Source organism: Colletes latitarsis, chromosome 7 (genome assembly GCF_051014445.1).
Source record: "Colletes latitarsis isolate SP2378_abdomen chromosome 7, iyColLati1, whole genome shotgun sequence".
Lineage (NCBI taxonomy): Eukaryota > Metazoa > Arthropoda > Insecta > Hymenoptera > Colletidae > Colletes > Colletes latitarsis.
In genome coordinates, this window is record NC_135140.1 from 22,527,159 (window position 1) to 22,554,795 (window position 27,637).

The window sequence follows — 27,637 nt, forward strand, 5'->3', positions numbered from 1 at the left end:
GCGTGAAAAATTAACCCCCCGCTCGATCTGAACTTGGTGTGAATTCCGTTGGACGGTTCGCTCGCGATGGAAACGCAAAACGCGGAAAGAGATCGCGAGCTGGATGATGTGCACTGATCCTGACAAAGAGCGTTAATGGCAAAATTGGTGTCGGTGTTGGTCTCGAGCATTTTCTCCTTGAACGCTACGAACGCTTGCTCGGTACTAGCAGTTGCACGAGATACATACATACGTCGTGTCCTTAAACGTGACCGACCTTTAAAGTCGATTCCCCGGAAAAGAAAGCCCCTCTTCCCCCTATGTTTCGTTCGTTCGTTCGGCTCGACCACGGTAGCAAATTTTTATACCACCGTTATCGGATAATGAAATTCTCACTGGCGCCGTTTTATGGCTTTCATACCGCCGACAAACACTTTCGGTCATCGAATCGTTGCCTCGTGAAATTTTCTCCCGATGTACACGGTTTAATCCAATGTCGAGCAAACCGTTGAATTTCCTACCAAGTTTACAATTGGCTCTCAGATCATGTATTTGTTATTCGCGATGTAATATTCGCTCGAGCAGGTTGAAATTTTGGTTTACATATTTCTACAAAGTTGCCACGATGGACAAGCTTATTAGTGTACGTAATTACGACCGCGTAAAGCGATTATTAGTTAAACGGAGCAATCGTTTGACGGGAACGAGCAACGCGTCTGCACCGCAACACGGAAAACGTTTAAACGAAAAATACTCTTTCAAGATAATTACTACGTCTTTTGTTGCTACGTAGAATGTTACTATCGGGCATTGGATCGGACAACGTTCGACGCTTAGCTACTTGCAACCGTTCGAAATACCGAAAAATATGAATAAAGCAGGTTCCTCGATTCTAGTCGGTTCGCCTTAGGCAGCTGTCCACCGCCCATTATTCCAACGTGTTACTTTGAAGCCAGACGTCCGTTTCAATTACACATGGTCGACCACAGCAACCGCCTCGAAGTCTTTTACCTCGCAAAGTGGATAGAGAGCGGTGCTGCTGGGTAGCTGTTGTAGAATTTCCCGTTACGCGCACCATGCTTTATTCTCCCTTATGTTTCATAATTCTAAGGTTCTTGCGTCGCATCTGGTGAAATTTTAAGGAAACAACGATCGCCCGCGAGTATTACTCGGACAAACGTTTATCTTTTCTACATTTTGCGCATTCGTGTTTCTGCTATTTCAACTAAATTCAACGTGCATCGATTGTTTTTCCAACGTCCTTTCCCTCGTGATCCGCGGACCCCCGTTGGGCGAGGTGTTCGAATAAACATTTTAACCCTCCCTATTCTAACAGAGTTATTCGCGTAAGCAGTCCCATAACAGTACGTAGTAGACCCAATGATATTCGATTCGTAATTTTTCGAATAGGATCGAGCAAGTAGCCAATTAGCTTCTGTCCCGGGCTATTTTCTCGCTCTCGCGAGGAATCCGGCAAAGGCAGGATTCCCTCGATTCCGAATGCTCGGACGATCGGTAAGAGAGGGCACGGGAAGCAAAGCGGAAGGAAGAGGTGGGAGGGTAAGTTGCAAGAGAGGGCAACGAAGAAGCCGGAGAGACAGGAAAGATTGCAACAAATCTCGAGACGGACAAACTAGGGTGAAACTTCTGACGAGTTTACTTCCCTTTATCGTCGAACTGCAAAGGAAAGGAAGGCACGGAGAACGTTTCATCCTCTCCGTCCAAGTGCCGACAACAAACACACATCCGACGAGAGACACGAACCAACCGAGAAACCCTCGTCTCTCTAATTTCAGGCGAAACTTCGAAGGTTGTTACGCCAACTCCAAAAAGCATCTATCTCCTTTTTATCCGCAGTCGCCTACTTATAATAATAATAATTATTCCTTTTTAACGGTTTCGTTCCCCTTTATGCAAAAAAAGACAATTTAAAGATGGATCGATGTAGAATTAACTTGGTTTTTAAAGGGCAAAGTATGTCGAAAATATTATAAATCCAATTGTTCGTAAAACGGTTCTAGCGACGATTCCCCGAGCTCGTTTAAACGGAGAAGAAGACTAGGAGGACCGTGATTCGATTTCCGTGGTTACGATGTACCGGTGTTTCTTCTCTTTACGATAAAACAACTCGCAACGTTTCGTACGGGTAGCACGATAACGCATAACAAAGCGAGCGCCGAGGCAATGTTTGTTATTTACTCTACGGAGCAAACTTCTCCCTTTGATATATAAACTTGTTTTCAAAATAATAAAATTCAATTATAACATTCCCGTTGCAAGTGGCGATTATGTTTGCGTACGAGTTTGCCAACTATCTGTTAGATCCTCGGGAACACTTGGAACGCAACCGTAACTTTACGGACAACTTACGAGAAAATCTCTCTCTCTCTCTCTCTCTCTCTCCCTCCCTTTCAGTTTTATTTTCGAAACGAACGTTTAACGGTATTTTAAAAAGTCATCGGCAAAAGTTGCAAAGATTTCTGTTGCAATTTCTAACTGTCAGATTCGGTCGTATACTCGATTAGTTGCCGTTTAAAGGGGTTTATACAGCTAAAAGTATCGAGCATTCCGTTCGCGTTTATCGAAATTCGTAGACGAACGACGAAAACATTTTGTTCGCGATCCGAACAACGAGAACTTTCGAGCCAAAGCTTTCGCTTGGTAGTTCGACTCGACGCGAACCTGAACCTTCTCAAGAACGGTCTTTTGTTTCTCTGGTCGGACAGCTTTTCCTTGAAGCAAAAAAATTTAACCAAGATCCTGTTATTATTACCGCTTGATGGCATTAAAACTCATCGAGTGTTTTGAGAGCAATTAAACGAAAAGCGCGGTACCTACCATTTGAGCGTTCCGTGCGCTCTTCGAATTCCAAGTAATCCTTCTGGTCTGTACGAACAATCGGATCCGTAAAACGTAGCAATTGAATTCGAGCACCTATTGTGTAGGTAAACTGGAACTGGAAAATACGAACCGATCGTCTAGTGACCACATATATGCTGGGATCCGAAACCGTTCCGGTTATATTTCGACGATGCCTGCCTTTTCTCTTCTCGACTGTTGATTTTCGAAACAGTAACTTTCGTCCACCGATTATTTATTCTTTCGATTCTCTGTCGGTTTAATATTTCGATGGATCGAATTCCAAATGTGTATATACTATCCAACTATCGAGGGCGTATTCGAGTAATCGCGGTTATCGCAAGCTGCTGCAAGAGACGAGGCTGCTAACTGGAAGAATTAGCGGCCGGTCAATTGATAGAGGAAACGGCTGCGTCGATAGATTCGTCGAACAATGCCACTTTAATCACCGTCGCTAATCGCTGAATGGAAGGGTACCGATGCGCATTTTAGAATCCTCAATTGGAACGTCTAATTTTCAATTTTACCGCTAACGCGTTATCGAGCTTTTCAAAATGCACGGCACAGCAACAGCGTGCGCGACGAATTTCATTACGAGCCAACGATTCTACGATCCGACATTTCTAGATAATATTGAAAATTATTCTTACCCTCGATCTTTGGATATGCAAAGAATACGCGCGCCAACGTGAATATTTCGTTAAAATCCGTGAAATTCCATTACGGGCCGAATCTCGAGCTCGCCGCGTGAATCGCAACACGCTCGGAAAGAAGATGATATTTCTAGCCAAGTCAAACAGCGATAAATTTACAAAATTACGTTTACCTCCGTTGATTTATACATGCTGCGGAGAAACAGGCCACGCACTCACGCACGATATATCTTTCGACGGTGAAACGGTCCAGAATCGATACATTTTCGATGCATTTCAAATCGAAACGTTCCGATGAAATATTAGTCGCAATAGCACGGCTGTCGACAATTTAGATCCGTGCTGCGATCGACAAAAGAGCCCAGAGTATTTCTTTTTAATACCAATTTGCATAATGTAGCGATACGACACCGAATTGCGAACCAGAAACGCAATTGTCTCGCATTCGTTCCAATCTGACGTTTTGAAAGACGAATCGAACAGCGGCTTCTTGTACGAAGCGTAAGAGGCTTTTCACTTTATCCTCGTCAAAGGTCCTTTTAACTCTATCTTCAAAGTGTCTTTTTAATGCCGGTTTTTAAATTCCAGATCTTCTACATCGTTTAATTCTGTTACCCATGCTTTCGATTTAACGATTTAATCGAAGATTTAATTATTTCTATGGAACGACGAATAATCGTTGTTACGTATTTGTGACGGCAGCGTTCAAATCAGAATTATAACGTTACATAAATAATATAATAAGCTAGATGCGTGATACCTGCATAATGCACGAGTTCATAAATCGTACCGACACAATTTAAAAACGATGACAAGTTTTAGAAAAATATCGCTTAAATTTTAGTTTAACAATTGTAACGTTTCTATAAATAAGGAGACGTTATATGGCGTATTCGCGCGTGTTATCTCGTCGCGACTGCCCGATGCCCCATCAATTGCCTTTTTGGTCAAAATGTCGTGGCGGTTTGCAATAAAAATTGTTCGATTATTCGGGAGGAGATTGTATTTTACGTAACGAATCGAATCTTTATCCGGTGTGTTGGTAATTTCACGAAGAGACCAATTCAGTGAAAGTACGCTCGAGAACGTTTTCCGAACGCGAATTACGCGCTCTTTCGCTTGAACGGTTTGTTTGCGAACTGCGAGAAGTGCAATGTCAAATATTTGCATCTCGAAACTCTGCAATGGGGAGGTGCTTAAGTCTCTTTATAAAGCCGATTGGAACAAATCAACGCTTCCGAGGCTCCAAGAATTGCTGTTCGTTTCTTGGCAACGAGAAAAAGGGAAAGACAGGGTCTCGAGTCGTGTTACTCCGTAATTATTTTGTACGGTAAAATGGAGAATGTCGTGTTTCGTACGGACCGATATTTCCTCGAAACGCACGAATGCATTACTATTATTCCGCGTCATCCTCGAATTAAATTAGAACGAAATGAAAGCCGGTTTAATTAACTCCATGGAGCTTGAGCGTACGAGTTAATTAATACGCGTCCAATGAAATTCAGAACGTTCCTTTGGTATTGTTTACGCGGCATCGTTGGTAAAAATTTGGAATTGGAATAGAAACGGTGCCGAAATAAGCAGCAAAACGTGTCGCCCATGTTTCGAAGAGCCCTTGACTTGGTTTCCGGTCGCGCGTTTACGTCCACTCGACGAGTCTCCAGGATGAGCCGAAAGGACGCTGATATTTTTACAACGACCACAACTATTTTACGTCGATCTTTTGCCTTGACGCGCGAGCTAATTTTCGAAACTCAGCATCGCGATACTTTTCACCGAGAAACTCGTAATCCTAAATAGCTAAAGAACGGTAGATCAACGTTGATTAGTTTCCTAGACGGTTTCGGTAGATTTTCTTCGGCCTGTTAAATCTGGATGAGCGGTCGATGTGTTTTATTATTTGCACCGAGTTGTACGTTATTACCCCCGCGAGGTACGTGACGCGATGAGCTCTGAGCTCGGTTTCCCACGTGGCCTACTCGGATAAGCCGACCTCCGGGCTCGCCTCCTACAAGATTCGATACTTTTCTGGACTTGCAGCACGTTCGCTACGCTCGACAATCTCATTTTGTCGGAATTTTTCGATCCACCCTCGTTTCGCCTCGAACAAATCCAAACTTTTTAAAGGGTCCTCGTATTTTATTATCCGTCCACGTTGCATCGTAACTCGCACCGTAAACAGTTCTCTGTTTCTCGCGGTCTAGGATCGTTAATTAACTCGGTTTCCTCTTGAAAATTTTACAGGACGCACAAGACTGTAATCTCTGAAATTGAAAAAACGAATTCAGGTTTTTCTACGCAACCGTGTTTGCTACGAGAAATTTTAATAAGACACCGACGTTCGACCGTCTAATGAAAATTTACCGCGTCAAGTTTTCCCTCGGATTTTATCAAGCTCGTTTCGCGCTTAATCCTGTGCTGGGTTTACCGGCAGACTTAACTTATCGTTACTCGAAGGTACGTATTTTTCACTGCGACAAGAATCTCTCCGGCTAGGCAGTTTCTTCGCGCGAGTACCTGCTATCTGGCTGGCACGTGTTTCGGTGTCATTGTACAAACAGTAGGTTATTTTTTTCTACCATGGCTGCAATTAATTTCCACGTGCTTGCCGCTTTATCGCTTTACCTACGGTGAGCATCGACTGCTAAACGCGATCAAAAAGTTGTTCCTACACGGGAGAGATTGCAAACGGGACATCTATTTTCGAATCTCGGATCCTAAGTTTACAAAGCGTTGCGTACTTCCGTCTCGTTCGTAGGTTCCCGCGAATGTCTCGCGCTAGAGTATTCATACGTATAATAAGTGTCTCGGAAATGTTACGCGATGATACGGTGTTTACATGGAAACGTCTCGTGCGCATGTACCTTACTAATGGAACCATTTTGTGTTACACGATAATTTTACCGTTCAGCGAAACACCGTTCCTACATGTATTCTGTCGCTCGACGAACCAAGTCGTGTCTCTTTACATTCGTTCGACGAAACCATATCGTACCGATTTACTAATACATCGAACTGTTCGTGCTTTCGCATTTGAAATTAAAATCGAATAGCCGACTATGAAGACGACGAAGGTTCGAAAAGTTTATCGCAACGAAACTACAAGCCCGTAAAGTGGTCTCGTTGCTCCGCGTTTAGATTCTGTTTTTCCCAGTCGAGCCGGTAAACAGTTTGCATTTTCTGATAAACGTGACCTTCGCGGTGAACATCGCAACAGTCGTCTATGCATTATGTATATTCGTCTGCGTGTATTCGTGCACTTGATTATCGATCATCCACCGTTCGCGTGCCTCCGCACGATACGTTATCCGGGTCTGTCAACATTTACGTACGTAGCAGAACATTCGAATTTAGCACGCGAATCTGCCTGCTGCCATCGTTCGAAGGTGCTTTAATTTTGAACTGTCTGTTAATCGACTTGGCGCGCGCGTTCGAATATTCCGCGGCAGGGGCGAGAACGATGGGACCTTGAATGTGTTTTATGTGTGAACGGCACGAAATTGAAACCGTCGCGTCGCATTGTAAACAAGCGCTTCGAATACAGACCAATTCCATTTCTAATAGGGATAATAAAATCACCCCCTGCAAGGATTTAAAGAAACATTTCGCCAGCTGTACAAAATCGGGATTTCCCATCCTGTTAGAGAAAACGAAAACTAGCGTCTTCCTGCAACGTGCATTTGCCCGACGTTCGTTCTTCAATATTTTTTAACAATCTCAGAATAAACAGTAATTACGGACGAATCCTTTTTCTACGTAGAGTACAATGTATGTCACGAAACTGTAGAAATCTAAATCGAATAACACGTGAGATCAAGTTTCTATGTTCCGTTGCGACTCGGAAGGTATCCGTCCGTCTAATGGTTGACGCGTACTACTGGAAAAGGTAATCGATCGTCGCGTCGACCGTTATTACTTTCTAATAAGCAAACGTTTCATCGAAACGTTTACAATTGGATTTGTAAAGGCTCGAATAAGCGACGACAGAGTCATCGACGAAATTTTAAGGGAATAATTGAATTTCGAGCAAAACTTTTCCATGCTTCCAGTCATCGATCGAAGCGTATAAGAATTTGTGTATTACTGTGTTGACTGTAGATGATAGATGGCTAACGAGATTGGCAAATTTTGTCGCTCGACGCGAACCGTAAAAATATAAAAATTATTGGAAATTCGATTGCTTATCGAACGGGACGTTTGCGGGTCGTAGAGATTTGAACGAACGCACGAAAATCCAACATTGCTTTTGCAATCTTTCGTTCTACCAAGCTTCGTGTTTCCGTTCCCTAAGCGTCTCTCTATTATTTAAACTCTCTCCTAGTCGCTCGTCTGAAATATGCACCGCGTTGTTAGATTATCGGTTAGGGACTGGGTCGAGTTAGGTGGTGAAACGTTCCTATTCCTCGAACTTTACCCTTTCGCAACGTTCGTAATGTCGTTGCATAAAAAATATAAAGAAATGTGCGATACAGAGCAAACGAATGACACCAAGTTGCCATTAAAGCAAACTCGGTTTCATCGATCGTACGTATGTATTTCGGTCGTTAGAACCGACACGAAAATCACTAAAGGGCCAAAGACTCGCGACTTTGGCGAAACAATCGTTGCTGCTAGCGAGAAAACGCAACGAACGAGTATTCTAATTAGGATCACCGGTGAATCGCGAATTTCCTTAAAAGCAAAAACAGGTTTTCCAGAATCTCGGAATCGCGTCAGCGGCAAACGTTTAAACGTTTTCGATGTTTCGTTGGAACGTCGCGACTCGGGCTCTCCGTAGGGTAGACAATACGAGCGAGTGGTCGCATTTTTAACGGAAAACAACCGCCCTCCTCGGTTCTTGCGTCGCCGCCTCCGCACTCGAAAAGTAGAACGCCTAACCCCCGAGCAACCTGATCCAGTTTCCCGCGACTCATCCGAAACGTCGATCAACCGAACCGACGCGACGCGACGCGATGTATACCGTTTGCACCCGTGAGATTAGCAAACACTGTCGCCGTGAATTCGCCCAAACAACGCTCGTTCGATTATCGAGAAGACTCCTGGTGAGATCGCGAACGAAATAACTCTCTCGCTAATTAAACTATCTATAACCTGTCGCTTGCAATGGATTGAACTTTGTCTCGATGAAACGTCAATAATATTTTCCTTCTTCTTACCGGTTGATGGAAGTTTTCAATAAAAATATAATTTTTTTAACGATTTGTAAAAAGGCGGGATCATTTTGTAGTTTAATCGAAAAATTAGTCGTAATTTTTTATGAACGCGCGTCGACGTCGACGTCGACGGCGACGGCGACGGCGACGGCGACGTTATCGGCACGCGAGTCTAAACCCCTAGCACTTTCGATGTTTCTTCGTGTTTCGCGGTAGTTTGCCTCGTAAGGTGAAAGCGAACGACCTTCCCAGCTCGAAAGTAAAGTCCATCGATCAACCGATGAACCGAAGGGAACACGCCACCCTGTGCTCGCTATCAACTGCCGACGTCATCGCCAGTCAGTTATTCCAGTCGAGACTCACGGTCACCACCACCGGCTGACTGGCTAGCGTGTTACTAGCTAGTAGCGCGATACAACCAAGAATTATGTCACTATGCCAAGGCCCAACCTTGCCGCGACATGGTCGCCGATGAATACTGTATGAGACCACCTTATTGCTTCGACCGTGCCGCGCCACGCCAGCAGACAATCGGTCACCACGACTAACTCCGTTTACAAAACGTCGTCGCTGACATCGATTACGTTACCCGCCATCCGTCTCGGTCTTGCTCTTCGGTATCCTTCTAAATAACCATAACGTACTCTTGGAATCACGAACCGAACGAACAAAACGCCTTTCTCCCTCGTTAATTCGAAACGCCGCGCCGCGCCGCGCGGGAATCAAGCCAAACCTCGCCGTCTTTGATAACGTTTAATTATCAATCGTTACGCGCTAAATACGTTTTACGATACAATAATCTGACGCGCGATCAACTTGACTGTTTGTCGGCTTCGCTTAAACGTAACGCCCGCCGCGTCGAACCGATTCAAACAGGCGTTAATATCGCGCCGCGTTATTCCAACGAAAAGTAGCGGTACGATTTATCGCGAGAGAAGATCGAGGATGGGAAACGAATTGCTGCATTAATATTCGAATTGAACGGCGACAGGAAGAAGCTTGGGTAAAATTCATATTACGTATAATCCAATTTTCCAGTCTATCGGCCATCTGCTCGTAAATTTTCCATAGATTGGATTACTCGTCCGGGCAACCAGGCAGATTGTTCGCTTCCAATATAAATATCGAAGATTATAGATAAATTAACGACTACACGATAACCGAACACCGTCGTGATCACCGTGCGTAACTTTAAGGGGCAGTTCACTAATTCACCGTAGGTGAATTTAAATTACAACGATATATTCCTATTCGAAGAAAAATACTTTGGTTTGTAAGTTCAATTTGCGTTGTTCGCACAGTCCTCGAGGTTCCGATCGAATCGATTCCGTTTTCGATAGAACCGAACGACGTGCGTACGATTAATCCGAATCCGATGCTCTGTCTCGTCTAGGTTTGAGTGGTCATCTTCGTTCCGTTCACTCTCTGGGATGCATCGTCTACCTCGTAATCAAACGAAAGGTACCGCGTCGAGGAAATTTGTAGAGTTAAACGGTCGGTCCTGATTTCGAAAATTCCCAACGGTCTATTCGACGAAAACGCGGATCACTGGATTCACCGATAGATAGATCGCGACTTATCGAGTCCGCCGCGTTCCTCTGAAGTCACGGTTGGTTAACCCGATCAACGTCCGACCGTTGGACGTTAACCGACGCTACTCCTGAACCTGACAGACCGACACGGTCCGTCAGACACCTGGCTCTCTGACCGGTGGGTGTAAACCGGTGGTTTTCCTGGACCTAGCCGGCCAACGCGACGCTCGATTATTGATCGAGAGTCGCGACCGTTGTTCATTACGTGGCATACCGATTTTCATCGCAACGTTCAAACTTGGCTATCGTCTTTCCTTCTCTCTCTTTCTCTCTCTCTCTCCCCCCCCCCCCTCCCTCCCTAAGTGTCGAACGAACATTGGTCGACGTCGGTCAATGGCACCTGGCGAAACCGCGACTGCCATTAGTTTCGCGAACAATTTTCCCGCCAAGTTCGTAACGGCTGACGCGTTGCAAGACGAACCACCAAAAGAGCAAAGCACAGATTAAAAAGAAGCTACGATTCGAGAAAAGGTCTCATATCATGCAAGATATTTCCGTTGCTTTAAGGGTATTTTTTGATCGTAAACAGCTAATATTCTAGGATTCGTTTCGATTCGTCGTGGCCTACATTTTAAGCCCGATTTTATCGAAAAGGCACTCGCCCCATTCGTATCCTCCTCTTTGCGAGAACAAAGATTTTCTTTGAAAGAAAACGGAAGAGAACTCGGCCATTCTAGATTCAAATGGCAAGGACGTTGTAAAGCGCGAATCGCGACCGCGATAAAAGAAACGAACAAAAGAAATTAACTCCATAAAGAAGGACAACGAAATGAAAACGAAGGAAGGAAATTGTGCACGGATCGCGAATATTCTTTAGATAATCTTACTTTTAGTATAACGTTGCTTTCAATTGTCACGCCATGATCGATCGTGACAAGTTTCGAGCGGCGTGAAACGGCGACGTACAAGTTTACGCGAGTCGGCGCTCGCCAAGTGTTTTCATTTTCCACCTTTCGGCGTGACTGAAAGCGCAAGCACTTCTAGTCCAAACACTTGGATTTTTAAGAATGTTCGGAAGAGAGCGGAAGCGAAGGAGTTCCCCGCGCCAAAAATGGAAACGTGGAAAAAGCAAGGTGAGAACCTCGAGAGTCGAGGGGAGGAAATTCGGGCGAGACGGTGACATTTGCGAGGCGAGCAAGAGGCAAAGAACGAACAAGATGCTCTTAAGAAAAGAGTGATAAAGCAGAGGCAGTTAATTGGGAGAGTGGAAAGACAACGACGACGACGGTCGCGAAGATGATTCAATTCGGGGGTTAGGCCCAAGATTCGAATAGGCAAGAAAACCAACCTATACGCGTACGTCCGCGTCTCGTTGCATCCCCACACGCCGTTTGTTAATTACTCGTTTACGTAATTAACTCTGTAATAGCAGTTAATAATTACTCTAGGTTCCGTCTGACCATCGCAACCGCAAGAACTTGCGCGTCCGTTCCCTATTCGGTAACGAGCACACTATTATAAATTAACGCTGGTGCAAACAGTAGACGAAACAGCTTCGAAATTTCCGCGTTTAACTGCTCGGTTACCGTTCGGTCGTTTGCGCGGTTTCTTCCTCTTGAAATTCTTAAACGTAAGAAATATTGCTGTTAATACTCGCAACGGACACGGCAAGGTCCAATTACTCTTTATCGATCCCGATGAGCGGACAGTTTCCGTGCCGCGTACTTTGAAACTAAGTTCCCGCCGCCGTTGAATGTCGCTTTTCGAGTCGTCGATACGGCTCCTCGACGTTTTCTATGCCAACGAAGATTAATTAGTTGGATCGGAGGCGGAATATCGGGGAGGTTCTCTCTCGAACGTCGTTATCTATGAAAGTTGCGGAGAACTTGTTTCGCGTTAACCGAAAGATATATGTAGAGATACAGTGACCGGGGGAATAACGCATGCGTAGAAACGTACGACTGTATAACTGGGCGTCAACGGTTCCGTATCACGGATCCAGGATATCTTATCGTCCGAAACAAGTGTCTCTTAGAACGTACGATGTCGTCCGTTGCGAGCGAACGTTATCGACAGCTGCTGCTATTGTAATTGGGTACTTGGGGTTTAGAGGTTCCGGACACTTAACTTTACGATCATCCAAAGTTCATCGACTCGAGTGTTCCGGTCAAGTACGAGCTTCGAGCAAACTCATCTCGTGCCTCTATCCGTTCTCATCCTCTTTCTCGTTTAACCCTCGAACATCTCGGGCTTCCTCCTTTTCGAGGAATGTGCGACCGAGTTAGAGACTCCGTAGAACTTTGTTACGCTCGTTAACAATGTAAAATAACGAGTCGATTGTCTGGTACCGGGTTGCCCTCTCTATTTTGACGTTAATCGCCTCGTTGTTCCCGCGTAATTGCTCGTCTCGTAGAAATAGCGGAGTTTCCTCGAACCGAAGCTAAGGTTTCGAAGCTCCTTTCACGCAGAAAACGCAACGATTCTGCATCGAACAACATCCAATGATGATTATAGTCCTCGGTGAGCGCAGCAGGAGATTCTTCGTAATAACCGGTATTACTCGATAAATGGTCGGGCACAGGCGTTCGCGGCATCGAACACCACTTAGCTTTAATGAAAAAAGTTCGTTAGAAGTAGTTGTCGGCGAGAACCATTTCTTAATGTCATCTTCGATGCGCGGTGTGTTGCGGGAACGCGTAAAAAATTACGGAAAACGTTGGTAATATTTTTTCCGCCAACGCCTCGGTTTTATTTTCTTTATTTCGTGTTTCTTTTTTTTTCTTGTTTTTTACGAAAAGTCGCGTGTCCCGTCGCGCGTGGTTTATCTAAATGTTCTCTGCTTTGCGAAGCCAAGATAAAACACGTTTTCCGCGGCGTGCAACAATCGAGTAGACTCCACTGTGTACGTAATTTTAATTCGCTAAGAGAAAGGACCGTTGTATCTCTCACGGTTGCTTTTTAACCGTACCGTTTCGAAATTGTTTCAGGTTAATTTGGTAAACAACCGAACGTTGTTGCATCTACCCAAGATGATCAGGACCGATAATAGTTTGTCGCGATCGGAATACTTGGACACAGAGAATGCCATGTAAACGAGAGAGACAATATTTTTATTCGTGCAACCACCGTGAAACAGAACGCAAAAACGATATCGTTCGACCTATTTCCTAAATTATCAAACGCGAAACATGGTTCGGCTATTCGGTTTCCGTTCGTTGGGTCGGTTATCTCCACGATATTTGCCTTGTATGATATTTTCGCTTTCGCGTCTCAGTTTAAATTTCTACAGAAAGGGCAACGTTCTCGGCGAATTGTCTACTCTGCTGGCAAGACAAGAATAAGACCTATAACAGATGGTCGAGGTTAGGTTTAAAAAGAGTTTATTTTATGCCGACGATTGGTACAACAAAGTGATAAGTTAGTTAATTCTGGTACTGTTCCATTCGGCGCGATTACACCCTTAGAAGATCAAGTCCTTCTTTTTAGAGATCAAGTATAGAGGAGTCTATAAGGCACGGTAATCACGCGTCTCGGCTGCTCGATCCTGCATTTAATTGCCGATTATGAAGAATTATCGAATCGCGATTGGGATATTCCGAAAACGGACCGCGACGGTATACAATTTATCTTTGTTATTTGTTCGAATCACCGTTACGGTTTCTAGTTAAATTACACGATTCAGCGACGGAATAGCTTGCGATTCAACCGTTAAATCACGGCTTTAACTCCGATATTACGAATTTCTGTTGCAGATCCAGTTTCGAGATCGTCGGTTGCTTCGTGAATCACGATCGAAGGCGGAGCACGCGATGAGAATCGAGGATAGAATAAACGATCGATATCGTCGTCGAATTAGCGGAGCTTGCGATCGGCAACAAATCAAACGTCGCAGCGCGACAAATGGCAAATAAACATTGTTTGTTACGCTTTTCAAAGTTTAGGCAATTTCCGTTGCCAATCCGTTGAACGTGTCGCGCGCGCGAAGCCGCACACGAAATCTTCCTTGTTAACAACGTATATATATATCTTTTCGTACAACTATTGCCGGGTCTCGGAGAGTCGTCCGGAAATAGCTCGACGAAGTCTCGTCGTGTCGTTTCTTTCGGTCGCAGCATCCGTACAACTACGACCAAGATATGGAAACGAGGCTACGTTTCCAATTAGTTGGAGCCAAAGAAGAAACGTAAATAGACGAAATAATGTTTCTCGGGAAATAACAACCGCCGCAAAGGGTGTACAAGTATCGAACGTGTCGAGGATTTGAGAAGAAAATGATGGAACGCGCGAATAATCGAAGAAACGAACCGTAGGTGTAAGAAAAAGAGCAAAAGTAACCCGACGCGTTCGAAGGATAAGAACGGGTAAAATGAACGTGGCGTAGCCGTCGATTCGATACAGTCAATTAACCCTCGACGCTATTAGATTTAAGCAAGCAGCGATCGTTTTCGATGCACGCGAAAATAGGAACCGGCGTGGCAAGATTATCGCCCGAGGAATCGGAGGTCGGGCAAAATAGAGCCAATTAAAATCGTCGAACGGTAATAGCTTTTACAACGCACGCACCGAAAGCATTCGAGCAACGCACGATGGCCGCCGTCGTTCCAAGAAAATTTCGACAGCGATGCTGGCATCGTTTGTTAGCGGCCGCTTACCTGTGCGCGTCCATCCTGTGGCTAGACGGAATTTTGAGTTGCGACGGGCAGAAGCCGATAAACCTCGGCGGTGCCAAGAGGCGAGACGTTTACATCGCTGGATTCTTTCCGTACGGCAACCACGTACCCGAAAGCCACGTTGGTCGTGGCGTTATGCCTTCGGTCAAGCTCGCCGTAGATCACATCAACGAAGATCCTTCCGTGCTCAGGAACTATCGGCTGCACATGTGGTGGAACGATACAGAGGTGAGTGGACCAGGAAATTATGTTTAACCCTCGCTAAAATAAATTATATTCGTTGCTTGTTACGCCTCGCCAAACGTTAAAGGCTGTACCAAAAGTAGCTGATAAAACGTACAGGGAGGTATAGTTTTGATTATCGCGTTATTTTATTACCGTTAATGTTATCATTTTCTCAAGTAGTATAACTCGGTCACTGGTCAGACGCATCGAATGCAGACGAAGCACGGGATAACAAGTTAACGTCGCGTTGTGGGTTTCTTTACGATTTTAGTCGAGGTAAAACATTTCTCTCCGAGATAGCAGATAATTAAGCATGAAACTGGTCGAGAAGGCGCAGAATGAAATTTCCCGGCAAGAGATGTTAATATTTTCCTAAAGAGCAGTACGCAAAGAGACACTGGTACTACCGTTTTGTTTACAAACGAATAAATTATAACGTTACGTTCGATTCTCGTCGAATAATTCCGCGTTAGTTGTTTCATCGACCTGTCCCCGTTAAATTTATGCCGTTAAAATTGAACTCGGTAGGTAATCTTACCAGTTTAATTTATTTTTATTTTGCATATTCATTGGATCCATTCCGCGAAACGTATCGTGCATAGATTCACCGTAAAATCAATTTATTCGTTAGCGTGCGTACCGCGACTGGTTTACGCGTTACATGCAAAAAGATTGACCCGAATAATTAGAGGAATTTATACTGGTACCGTCGCGTCGGATGTCTTCGCGAACCAGGATTTTCTTGTTTTATCGTCGTTCCGCCGGCAACGAAAAACGCAGAGAACAGCGATCGAAATTTCACAGTCGTTTAAATCGCGTCATCGTACGTTTTAAATCAACGACTGTGCACGGAGGTCTCATAACCGCTAAAACAGAGAACCGGTTACCGTTGCAAAAAGTTCCAAGTGGTTGCCAGTGATAACTCTGCTTTTTCGCGGTTAAAGAACCAAAGATAACATTTTTCACAAGGTACGCGTTATTTGTCTCGCGCATCCAACAGAAAATACGAGTGATCAAGTTTCACGATACGTCGTACATCGTAGTATATGGTAGTTTGTTGTTGACCATAGTCCAAGAAGAAGAAGAATAGGAACGTGGCGATTGGTTCGATCGCGAGGGCGGTTCCGTGCTTAATATTCCGGAGGTATTCGGGTGCGATCGCGGCAATCAATTTTTTAAATTCCACCGACCCGATCGATATATCGAGAACCTTCTCCATACGAGCTAAACGTCACATTTAGCTTTTTAAGGATATGGGTTAGTAGGTCTCTCGACGACACTGTGCTTCGTAAAATGGTACTAAAAGCAAGGCTAGGAATAGAAGGGATAGAACGTTTCGCTTCGCGCAACAAAATTGCTGGAGCTCTTTGTTCCGTCTTTCTTCTAGTAAGATCGAATGATCTCCATCCGGCGGAACGTGCAAAATATTTTAAACACCCACCGCGAACAGATTTTTTATAAACGCGAGCCTTGTTCGCGGAGATACGATATTTCGTTTAATCTACTAAATAAGACGTTGGAGTATTCGTTGGAGGAAACAACGTCTGTGCTACCGAACGGAACGTTTCTCTTACAAACGATCGACTCGACTCTCTCTGAGCATAAACAGCCGCATTAACCAAAGTCTTTTGCCTCTCAGAGTACCTCCCTGTTTGAAAGGAAATCCGGTCAGATAGCGGAACATCGATCGTTCTTGGCAGACATTTTTTTTAAACGATGCCACAGACTCCAACGATCAGCCTGCAATCGTTTTCTAACAAAATGTTCCCATGAAACTTTAAACGACCTCCGGGGTAAAGTAAAGATAGTTTAAACGTTCCGCTGCTACTTTTTTATATTTGACGAGCGATCGTGCGCTCACTAGCGGAAAATTGTACACGGATACGGATTGTACATGGAAGCACGAATCGATAAGTTTAGTCGTCTTGGATGAGGAGAATCGACGGGTTCCGGTAACGATGTTAATCGATCTAAAAGAGAGCACTTAACGCGCCCGCGTTTCTCATTGAAAGCTTACCGTGTCGTTCGGTTAGGCCGTCGACATCACTTTCCGATGGTCGACAATAATTCATTAATTGCACGGTTTGCAAAACATTTTCATCGGAAGCTGATTTGTGCTTCGAGTAGCCTCGACGCTCTCCCATTTACGCTTCGCGTACAAATGTCGTGGAAATATGGAAGCGTGCCATCCGCATTCTTTCGCAACGCACATTAGATGTACGTACCTACGTATGTATGCTCGAGGAACGATTCACAGGAAGAGGTGCGTTATAAATAACTAGTCTTGCATCTGAAATCAATGACTTCGTCCTAGACGTTTTCTAGTTGAAAGAGATGAATTATTATTCCGAAGGGCGATTCGACCGTGTTTACGAGACGTCGCGACAGTAGACTGTAAGAAGAATACAGCTCGAAACGTACCGTTTCGAAAATAATTACCCCTAGAGGTGTAAGTATCGACGTTGAATCGAATTTTCGTGAAATTCGATATTACGCAAATGACCGAGCACGGTAGAGCGTTCGATGTTATAAATATGTAGCGTATCGGTGCGATTGCGATTGTTTGCGAATAATAAACAAATTCGTTGCATCAATTCGATGTTTCAATACGTTTCGCAAAATTAGATTTAATATTTTAAAGCGATACCGACGATTTAAAACGATCACGATGCTGGACCAACGTATGCAATTTCCGTGAAACAGTCGTAACACAAACAGTACAAAATCCATTTCAATTATCGAAAACGAAGTACGATTGTTCGTGTATTGGAAATCGGTATTTCTCCGAATTCTAGGATTCGCGACTGATTTCGCTCGCGCGAAATGTTTATTTGCTCGAATGGCGAGCAACCCAAGAGTCAGAAGTTGGAGCGAGAGAACTCGAGAATTCGAGTAGAGTAGGTAAACGAATGGCGCGCCACGTTCGATGATAGTATGTATCGCTACGTATGTACGTCGTACAAACGTTCGTTTCTTTTTTCTTTTTAAATCGGAACAAGGAAATTGCATTCGTTTATTATGGTAACTTAGTTTCGAGTTGATATTCCATTAAGTTGCAACAACGTTGAGCTTTTGCACCATGAACTCCGAAATCGATCTACACGGACGGCGATAGCCCTTTGGCGCACGTGGCGCATCGAAAAACGTTTCTCTGTATTTGGCTATTCTAACCCTGTTACCTTCGCGCTCCATTAATTCGAGGAAATTTAAGGGAATTACTCGGGCACGCCTAAAAGTCGTATTGTTACGTGGGCAGAAATTACGCGAGAGCGTTTAAAAGTTTCGCCATTGTACCGAAACGGAAAACTATGTCCCCATTGTTCCTGTATATTTCGTCCGCGTACGTACTGCATTCGATTCGTTGCCTTTATACAAAAGAAAATATTTCGAATCTTGAAAGCTTTAATGGAACGTGTGCGGTTCGCTTTCAACGAACCAAGACTCGGTGTACCGGTGAATTCGTCGTCGCACCAGCCGTTCCGATTTTACCGGAATCGTGTTGTTTGATCGTAATGACGAGCATACATAGCGAATTCCTTAAACGAAGAATTGGCTTGATTACTATGGACTGAAGAGACGATGTGTTTCGTAAGGTGTAAACGTTTGGTGAAAAATCGCGATGAAAACGTAACTGAGAATAGGTCGTGTACGAAGAAGAAGTTGAAAGACGTAGCTGGAGCCAGAAAGCCTAAAATTAACGTCACGTTCGATCGTAAAAGCTCAGGGAAGGATGAAAGCGGCGTGTCGCGGCGCGGCGGTGGTCGGTGCGATGGTCGAAACGTTGAACGCGCGGGAACGCGAGGGTGACACACGATCTGGAAGAAAAGGGGATCCGTCCGTTCGCGATCGATCCGCAAATAATCGCGACCTACAGCTTCACCGAGCAATAATAACAGTTCACCTATCGGAGAAGCACGAGAGCATCCTTGTCGATAAATTGTACGGAGCATCTGTGAAAGGGCGCACGGAACCAGCTGCGTTTCCTGCTACGCCGGACATTGCCTCGATCGTACCTCGAATACTCGTCGATCCTTTTAACGAGCGGGAGCCGACGGTTCCAAGGAGTAACCTTTCCAACTTCATTTAGGCAGTGTACGTAATAGGTTATCAAGTTAGAGTCGGTTGCCACGGCGAAATAGCCTCTATAAAATTTCAACAGACGCGACGGAGGAACGGAAAAAGAAAAGAGGCTCGAGGAAAAGATTGATAGAACCGAGAAGATAAAGAGGGATGACGAGGCGTAAGCGAGCCAGAAAGAGACACGTGAAAAGTAATGGGAAACGAGAAGGACAGAGGTAGAGAAAGCTCACCTTGACTCGGTGGCTGTGCAGTATCGATCCGAGTGGTAAACTCGCTAATATAATTGTCTCCGTACCGCGAAAACTATCAGACCAGGAGATACGTACGTAGGTTGTTGCGTCGCGTAGGTGACGTTGCCGTTTCTAATTCCCGACCATCGGAAATTTATTCAGAAAATTTTCGCACCCCAACGAACGAACCGCTTAATTTTAACCGTTCAACGAACGAGGGGAAAGTCGTTTCGCTAGCGAGGAAATTAAATATTCGCGCGGCGAGTTACTTACCGTGATAGTCTGGACGCGCAACGCTCGAGAAACTGTGCTGCTTTCTCGTTCTTCCGGAACGTTGAAATTTAATCGGAATAGCCGTGATCCGTTTTCGAAAAAGAAACGTTAAATTGTCCATAGCCATTAAAGAAGAAACAACAAGAAAAAGAAGGGGGAAATGTGCTTTTAAACGGAGCGAAGTTTGCGCGCCGCGGAAATCAAGTTTCCCACGCGACTCTGCGAAAAAGTCTGTACGAGCAAAAGGAAACGCTGTTTACCGTTTCATAGTCGAAAGCTTAGAAAGTGTCCGGATTAAGTTAGGATTGGCTGAGACGGAATAAAGCGTAAACACGGAACGTTGGCACGAAACAGCACCCCTGAGCGATAAAGCTAACTGTATATGTGTCCGTAGTTTACCGTGTTCTTTGGCTCGCGCGAAAGAACACGTATCGAGCGATAAAATGATAAAACGACGTTTTCTTAATCCAGTAACACCGAAACCGGATCATTGGATCGAATTGGGAAAAGATTTCCGCGACGCGTGTACCGGTGCACGCATATTTAGGCTCTAGATGTAAACCGTTTAATTCGTGCGGCTATAGAAACAGGAAACTGCGGAAGCAACAATAACAACGGTAACGCAATTACTCGTTGCAAACCGGTGACACAACTTGAGCCGGATGCGCTTTACAAGCAACCATGCGCACAATGTCGGTCAAAAGTTGTAGGGCGAACGGGGGTATCCGTCATAAATAAATTTCCTATACTCGTTTTACGTTCGATCGCAAGGCAAGAATTATTTTCTTAACCAGCGGCGTTCCTACTCCCAGAATCATATTCGATCGATTCACGTTTCGTTCGACGAATCGATCGAATAACGTTGGCAAGAAAAAAGAACGGTCCTCGCGTTGAAATCTCTCTCGGCGCTAGAATTTGTATGAAAATTCGACTGCGTTTCAAACGCGGTCCTCGTTAGCAACTGCGGATAGAATATGTACAATTAATTACGGATTATTCGATTGTTCTTTGCTCGAACGTACTCGAGTATTTATTCGCGCGAATTCGCGTTCTCCATTTATAACGAGCTCCCTCGTAATAACAGTTATTATTCGCTACTTTCGGGTAAACAAACACGCATCGTTCACTGTAATTTCGATGACCGTAAATTGATTTATCGGCGCATGGTAGCGGGAATTTAATACCGTCTCTTTTCCACCGTCGTTCGAATACGGTGTAACGATCTCTCGACGATGCATTTTATCCTTTTCACTGTTTTTTTTTTCCACCTTTCGTCTGCTTTTTCTTTTCCAACGCGTCGAATAATATTTCAAAGACGTTTATACGTGTTTCCTAGTCGAAGGATAAACTCTCGATTTTCACTTTTTCGATTTACGAGTTTCTTGGCGGCACGCGTTCGCGACACGACAGGGAAATCGAATCCTCTTCGACGTTCAGTTGTTTGCCATTGATCGCGTCGGGTTGCGTTAATCGGTGTTCCATTTGTCGCGTTAATCGAGCCGCGATCTAATTGTATGTTAAATTGCCGACCGCTTCGACGCAGAAAGCGTCAGTGTCCATAATCTAAAGAGATCGAGTTGACGGAATAATAGCTACGACGATCGTCTTCCCCCGAGTAATCGTAACGCGTTCGTCTCTCGATGAGAACACTAAAATTAGTACGCACAGCTGTGCTGCTGGATCTGCTCGAGGCACGACGCGGTGTCCAATATGATCTGCCGTTCTCTCCAATTCGCGACGAACGCTATTTTCGCGCGTTTTAGATGAACATTTTTAATTTAACGAGAATCGAACCACCGTCGGCGCACCGCCAGCAACATTTTCTTTCACCGAGTTGGATCGTCGACGGTGTTATCCGTCGTTGGATAAAATGTATTTGCGATTAATTAAGTTAGAATCGATCGACGCGTCGAAACGCCAAGATACAATTTATCGTATCCCCGGGCCAGTTGTTATTGCAAGACCGGAAAAGGATAAGAAAGCGCTTGATTCTAGCAATCACGGTCGTTACGACGAGCTAACGTAATTTCTTTGAGACGAAGATTTCTATCTTTTAGCTTGTTCCGAGAAATCCCTTACTCCGGCGAGCATGCCTTTCCTCTTAGTTTCTCCCTCTTCTTGTCCAACGGAACGAAATTTTTTCGCAAACGTACGCTACCCAATAACGCAACAATTACTTGGATTAATTGAATCTCTCTCTCTCTCTCTCTCTCTCTCTCTTGTTTGACGTAATCTTGTTTGGTGCAATTTAGTTCAATTTGGTGCTATTTGTATTTACGTGATGTCGATTCGAAAGCTCCAAAAGCGTTCGAAGCGTATGTGCCGGTGTATTTACCGAACGAAAGTACGAATAAATTTTTAATCGCATCGTAGCTGAACTCGCAAGGAACAACTCTTTCTCGATCGATAGAGGACGCGTCCTTTATGGATTCCAAGTAACGCGCGGCATCGAACGAACGACTGTAAAGTTTTTATTCGAAACACGCCGAGCTTTCTAGCGTGTACCGAACGGTATAGAACAATGCTGCGCTGTAGGTAGTATGCACCGGTTAAGCGAGCCATAGCTTTTAAAAGTTGAAAAAACCTTGTCTAGAAGATACGTTGCCCATTTTTTATTTATCTTCCGAGTGATTGAACGCAGTAGTGTAACAAAACGGGACGGGATCGTCGTATAGACACGATTTACGACCTCAATCTTTCGTGACAGTCAACCTCCGCGAACGAAAGGGCGTCGATGGAATAGCATTCTTGGTCTTTTAAAGTAAAACTCTTCGATGGTGTTGGTTCAGTTTGTCGTTGGAAGCTCGTTAACCAACACTGTCAGCCATTGTGTCGCGCTCGTTCTTCTCCGTTAAAGTTTCAACGGCGGCACTTATTGCCAACGAGCCAGTCCTAAGGTGATCGCGCGATCGTGCGACTTAAGAACCCTTTCGTATCGTTATTCCACGGGGAAACGGTGATTAACGATCCCTCGTGGACCGTTTATGCAAGTATGCGCTCGAGATTTCGGTCGAAAAGCTGTAACTCCTGAAGCTCCGGCGCTAAGATTTGAGCAAATAGCACTCGAGCCGCGATAGGAAGAGGAAGAGGAAAAGCACACGATCCGGTTCAGAGCCGGAACAGCTAGCGATGGAACGGAGATGCTTCGAATGGTTTCGAAATTTCCCAAACCCAGACCTAACCCTACCCGAGATCACCATTCCTCGGTCCATCCTAGAACCGTAAACGACCTGATCCGCTTAACGGGCTCCGAAAGTCTTGCTAATCTCGAGAGCTTTAAAGCTTTGATATTTTTCGAGTAGCTGTAGTAGGTGTTAAGTAAACGAGAATAATGCATCGAGGGAACTTTTAATTCATACTGAAACGTAGTCTCTAATTAATTTGGACGTAGCCGCGGTATTGCTTCCATACTTGATCGGATTTCTCGTAAAGTTGAAACAACGAGAACCGAATGGCCATTGGTAGCCAACGCTGTGACTCTTGGAGTCTATGTATAACGACTCTCCCTCGTCCCCGTGGCTGGTGTTCCCATTCAACGGGGGTGAGATGTTTGCGATGGAATTTGAAAGTTCAACCCCGTCGAGAGCTTCGGTCCTTTCGAAGCTCTCAACCACTTCACCCTTCGCTGTTATGTGCCGCTTTAACTCCACTCGTCCCGTCCAGCCCCCCTCTCCCTGTGCCTCTGATCCCCGCTCGCTGGATTTAAAGGGACGATCGAAAGAAATCCGTTCCTCTCTGTTCTTCGGTTCTCGTTTCACGAGATAACTGAATTCATTACGAGGGTCCTTTAATTTCGAAGGAAACCTACGTCGATCGCGCGATCTACGATAGAAAACGATCCAAGCGCAAACAGATAAATCGTCCTACGTCTCAAGTTCTGCTATCGAGCGTTGCTTGGCTCCACGACTTACAATTAACTGTTAAAAGACGAGGCTTCGAGATCACGATCGTATTTTTCCTAGATCTTTGGCCGAACGTTTTCTTCGTACGTTTCCCCATCGATAGGTCGCATTTAACGGTGAACGGTCGCGCGCATTTCGAACGAAAGCAAAAACTGCGCGAGGCACTAGTCGCGCGTGATGCGCCTGTCGTATAACCAGCAGATTTAACCGGCACAAAAGAAGTCGTTCGTATTTAACAAAAAAAAAGGGGCCCTCGGCGAAACTGTTTTGTTTTGTTTTGCATTTCAGTTCCGTTGATCTTTCATCGAACCCATCCGCCGTGAAATACCCTTAAAAAATGTTTTGCCTAGTGGTAAACGTCAACCATGCACGAATCGTCTGCCGCACACGCTGTTTGTATTCCAGTATACAATGGCCAATTTATCGAAACTAGATTTACAGACCATCGGTGTCCTCCGTTTGTAAAACATCGTGTCTCCGTTCAGAGGCGTTCGTCATAAATTTTTCCGACAATTCCAAGCCGATCGAGTTTGCGAGGCGAGCGTTCGCGATGCAATTTTGCCTGCGTTTCGTCGATGTTTTCGATATTAAGTATACCATAATTAACGGCACTCTAATTATTCCACGGCTCGTTAGATAATACGAGTTTCTGTTTCGAGGTGGAAACCAGATTTGAGGCCCCTCTACGTAATTGTGGAGATTTTAATTAACGAGGAAACTCGATTACGCTTTCTGCGGCTATAATAGTGTTGGACGATAGAAGCGCGCAAACTGCGCATCGGGGAACGATAGAAAACGCCAAACCCATCGATACGTTACGTTTCAAATTCAAATTATCTCTTCGTTCAACTACCATCATTAAAGAGAGAAGGCTCTCGCTCCCGGGAATCGCATAATTTTATGCGCAATAATTATTCACGCTAAATAGTTGTAACGAACCAGCATCGCGATAACCAAGCAGTAAATGAAACTGAAGTTTCTTCGGGAAATCGTGTTTTCTTTTATTTAGCGAGAATTTCAGCGGGTCGGGTCGTTGAATCGTTGAAATTTTCATTGTACGAGTACTCGACGCGTCCGATATTTATCGATGTCAAACAGAGCGGAATATAATTTTTCCACAACTGTCGTTTAAAATAACACAAAAACGGGGTATGATGGTATCGATGAAACGGCACCTCGTAAAAAACCGCATCTGCGTGTTGGAACGGACACGCGAAATCCCTTCTGCGAGAATAAAGAACATCGTTCGGGTAAAATTATTTTTAATTTATAATACGCTCGATGCTCGTACATGTTATACTTAAATGTGTGGTTTGCAGTTTCTGCTTCGAACAAATAATTTTTTATCATAGTATTTCCTAGTATGCATAAATACGTTTAAAATACCTTGGAATAAAGTTTTTTAGTACCAAAGATAAACGAATTGAAACGTGGAAAAGGATCTTTGGTCCGGGGGAAAATTGACCGGATTTTAACGACGCATTATGCACACATAATCCAGAAAAGTTGGCAAGTTTCGGGTCGGATACGCGGTTAAGTTAATAGTGGTAATTAGCATGTCTCCGAGAGCCGCGCCAGGAGGCAGAAAGATAACGTTTACGTCGACAATTGAGATCGTTCCGGGATGCAGGCTGAATTCGGAAGTGTACGAAACTGCACTGCTTCTACCTGTACTTTTGCCTCTCGGTCGTTAAGGTTAAATCGAGTCCCGAAGTACGGTGTTCATGGATCGTGACTTATCTGCGAAGAACGCTGCTTCCAGCTGAATGGAAGTTCCGCGTATGATTCTTCGTTTCGAGAGATTAGGGACTGGCGAATTCTCGTTCGACGGTGTGCCGTCGGTGGAACTTGGAAAACTTTTGCCTCTAAATTGCTCGATATTAGCGTTAAAGCTAAAACGACGAGACAAGTTTTCGATGAGCTCCGGAACGAGGGAAAGTCTACGGTTCGATCGAAAAAATTTTCTTCTTCGAAACGATAACTAATCCCAGTTTTTTTATTTTTTTTATCGAACGCGTAAATATAAAAAGGAAGGAACGATAACTAGTTGAAACCCTAAAACGTAAGTTTCGGAAGTCGATGTATTATAGATAGCAAACTGGACCACGAATCGAAGAAACTTGTGGCCTTGCTAGACGAGTGCTCGAAACTTTGTAGCTTATTTTCTTGGCAACCCTCGGGTTCCGAAACTTATACTCAAACACGTATTCCTTATTTCTCCGCGATGAACGGTTGGATAAAGGCAAGAGTTCGATCGTACTTGTCGTTTTTCTTTCCAACACCAACCAACCGAGCCTTTAACTAGACGGTGCGTCTTGTTTGCGCGAATGAAACTCGTTCGAGTAAAAGCATCGCGCGTCCATACATACTATAATCTCCGGTACGCAGTACTCTTTTCGAATAAAATTTCGATTCCGCTCGGAGCTAGCGCACCGATTGTCCTTTGTATTTCTTTGTAACTTTACGTTGCGATTTTCAAACGGCAGGTCGGTCCGAGAGTTAAATCACCGTTGTCCTGCATATTCGAAACTCTCGATCGCGTCGATCGGCGATCGTTCGTTCGTCGAGTTTTTGCTTTCGATCGAACCATCTACGCTTTATCCGTTTAACAAAGAGAAACGCGTCCTGCTAGACAAGGTCTATAATTTGATGGTAGACTGAAATCTCGCGTATCGATAATGAGCTCACGGAGACGACGGTATACAGAGCGCGATCGTGTAATAGGATTTCGGCGCATCTTACTAATCTCGTTCAACTTTTTTAACTTGCCACGCTCACCTTGGCTGCGCTAACAAATTAAATATAGCGAACAAAGGATAGGAGAAATAATTATTTTCATATACCGGTAATATTTTAATAAAATACTCGATCGTTCTGTTTATCGCAAAATTAATGTGTAGCGACCTGTGTAGGTATTCCAGCGTGAAATATATCGTATTGATTTAGAACGGAAACACGTATCGAAGGGTGATGGGATATCTACGGAAAGAGAGAATAAAATAGCGGCCAAGGGTCGTTGGTAAAGTGCATCCAATGAATACGAAAATATCGGTGTAGCCGAAGGATTTCTCCAGCCTCGATGAATTCTCTTTCAAAAGAACGAACTAATAGGAACGTTTCTCCACGAAAAGAGAAGCATTTAACAAATTCTTAAACTTTTTGCGATACACGCACAACGTTCTTTTAACGTTCTTTTCCCCTATCTTGGACGATCCCAATTAGTAACAGAGTGGGTATCTATTCTTTCGTTCCATCCGGTAGACGTTCGATTTTATTTGCGGCGTTAGAATCGCGAAACGTTACGAATGAATTCCTACGCAAAGAAACGCAAACGACGCGGTGAAAAGTTAAAAAAAAAAAAAAATAACCAAGGGATGAATTTACCGATCCGCGTCTCTGGCATCGACCCGTGTATTTTTATCAGAGATTGCCGTCCCGCGTCGCAGCTAGCATACGAAGCGACTTGCGCGCAATCGTGACAAGTTACACGTTCAATTTGAGCGAAAACAGCCAGCAGAATTGCCTCGTCGATCTCGACAATTTCGTAAAGATTTTCCGTCGAGATTTCGAGGAGGAGACGTAAGAGGAGAATAAAAACTGGAAACACTTTGCAGACGACTAGAATTATACAAATGGCGGCAGAAATAGCTGACTGATTTCAATCGGTCGGTGATCGTCCCGAACGTGCCGGATAAGGGTTCTCGGTGCCGAGAGTTAATTATCGGAATGCATCGCTCTTCGAGTCGCGCGTAAACTCGCTTCATTTTTCTCCGGAGAATATACGTATACATATATCGCACGGGCTACGGTTTCTCTTTGGTCCGTTTGCAACTAGGGAAAACCGATTAACAAACGGGTCACAGCACGCTAAAACGATCCCCCCTTTCATCCATATTTTTTCTTCTCTTTCCGCTGTTTCGACCGAAATATATAACCGAATACACGTCGTAGGTTTGCGTGTATGCGGAGGCACGAAGCGATATCGATCGACGTATGCGGAAACTCGATCGTAACCGAATTTCCTTGATACTCGGCGTTTTCGCCGCTACTTTTTGGCGGAATATGGAATCCAACTACTTCC

The 27,637-nt window shown here is 44.5% G+C and overlaps 1 protein-coding gene across 2 annotated transcripts in view; it reads left to right on the top strand.

Moving 5' to 3' along the window:
• The window catches only part of Gaba-b-r2 (gamma-aminobutyric acid type B receptor subunit 2), an 88,288-nt gene that overhangs the window by 4,341 nt on the left and 56,310 nt on the right, over positions 1–27,637 (top strand). For both annotated transcript variants that reach the window (XM_076768926.1, XM_076768927.1), the window contains exon 2: positions 13,929–15,074. In XM_076768926.1, coding sequence (XP_076625041.1) covers positions 14,763–15,074 — 312 coding nt within the window. In that variant the 5' untranslated portion in view covers positions 13,929–14,762. The remainder of the gene's footprint in view (positions 1–13,928; positions 15,075–27,637) is intronic.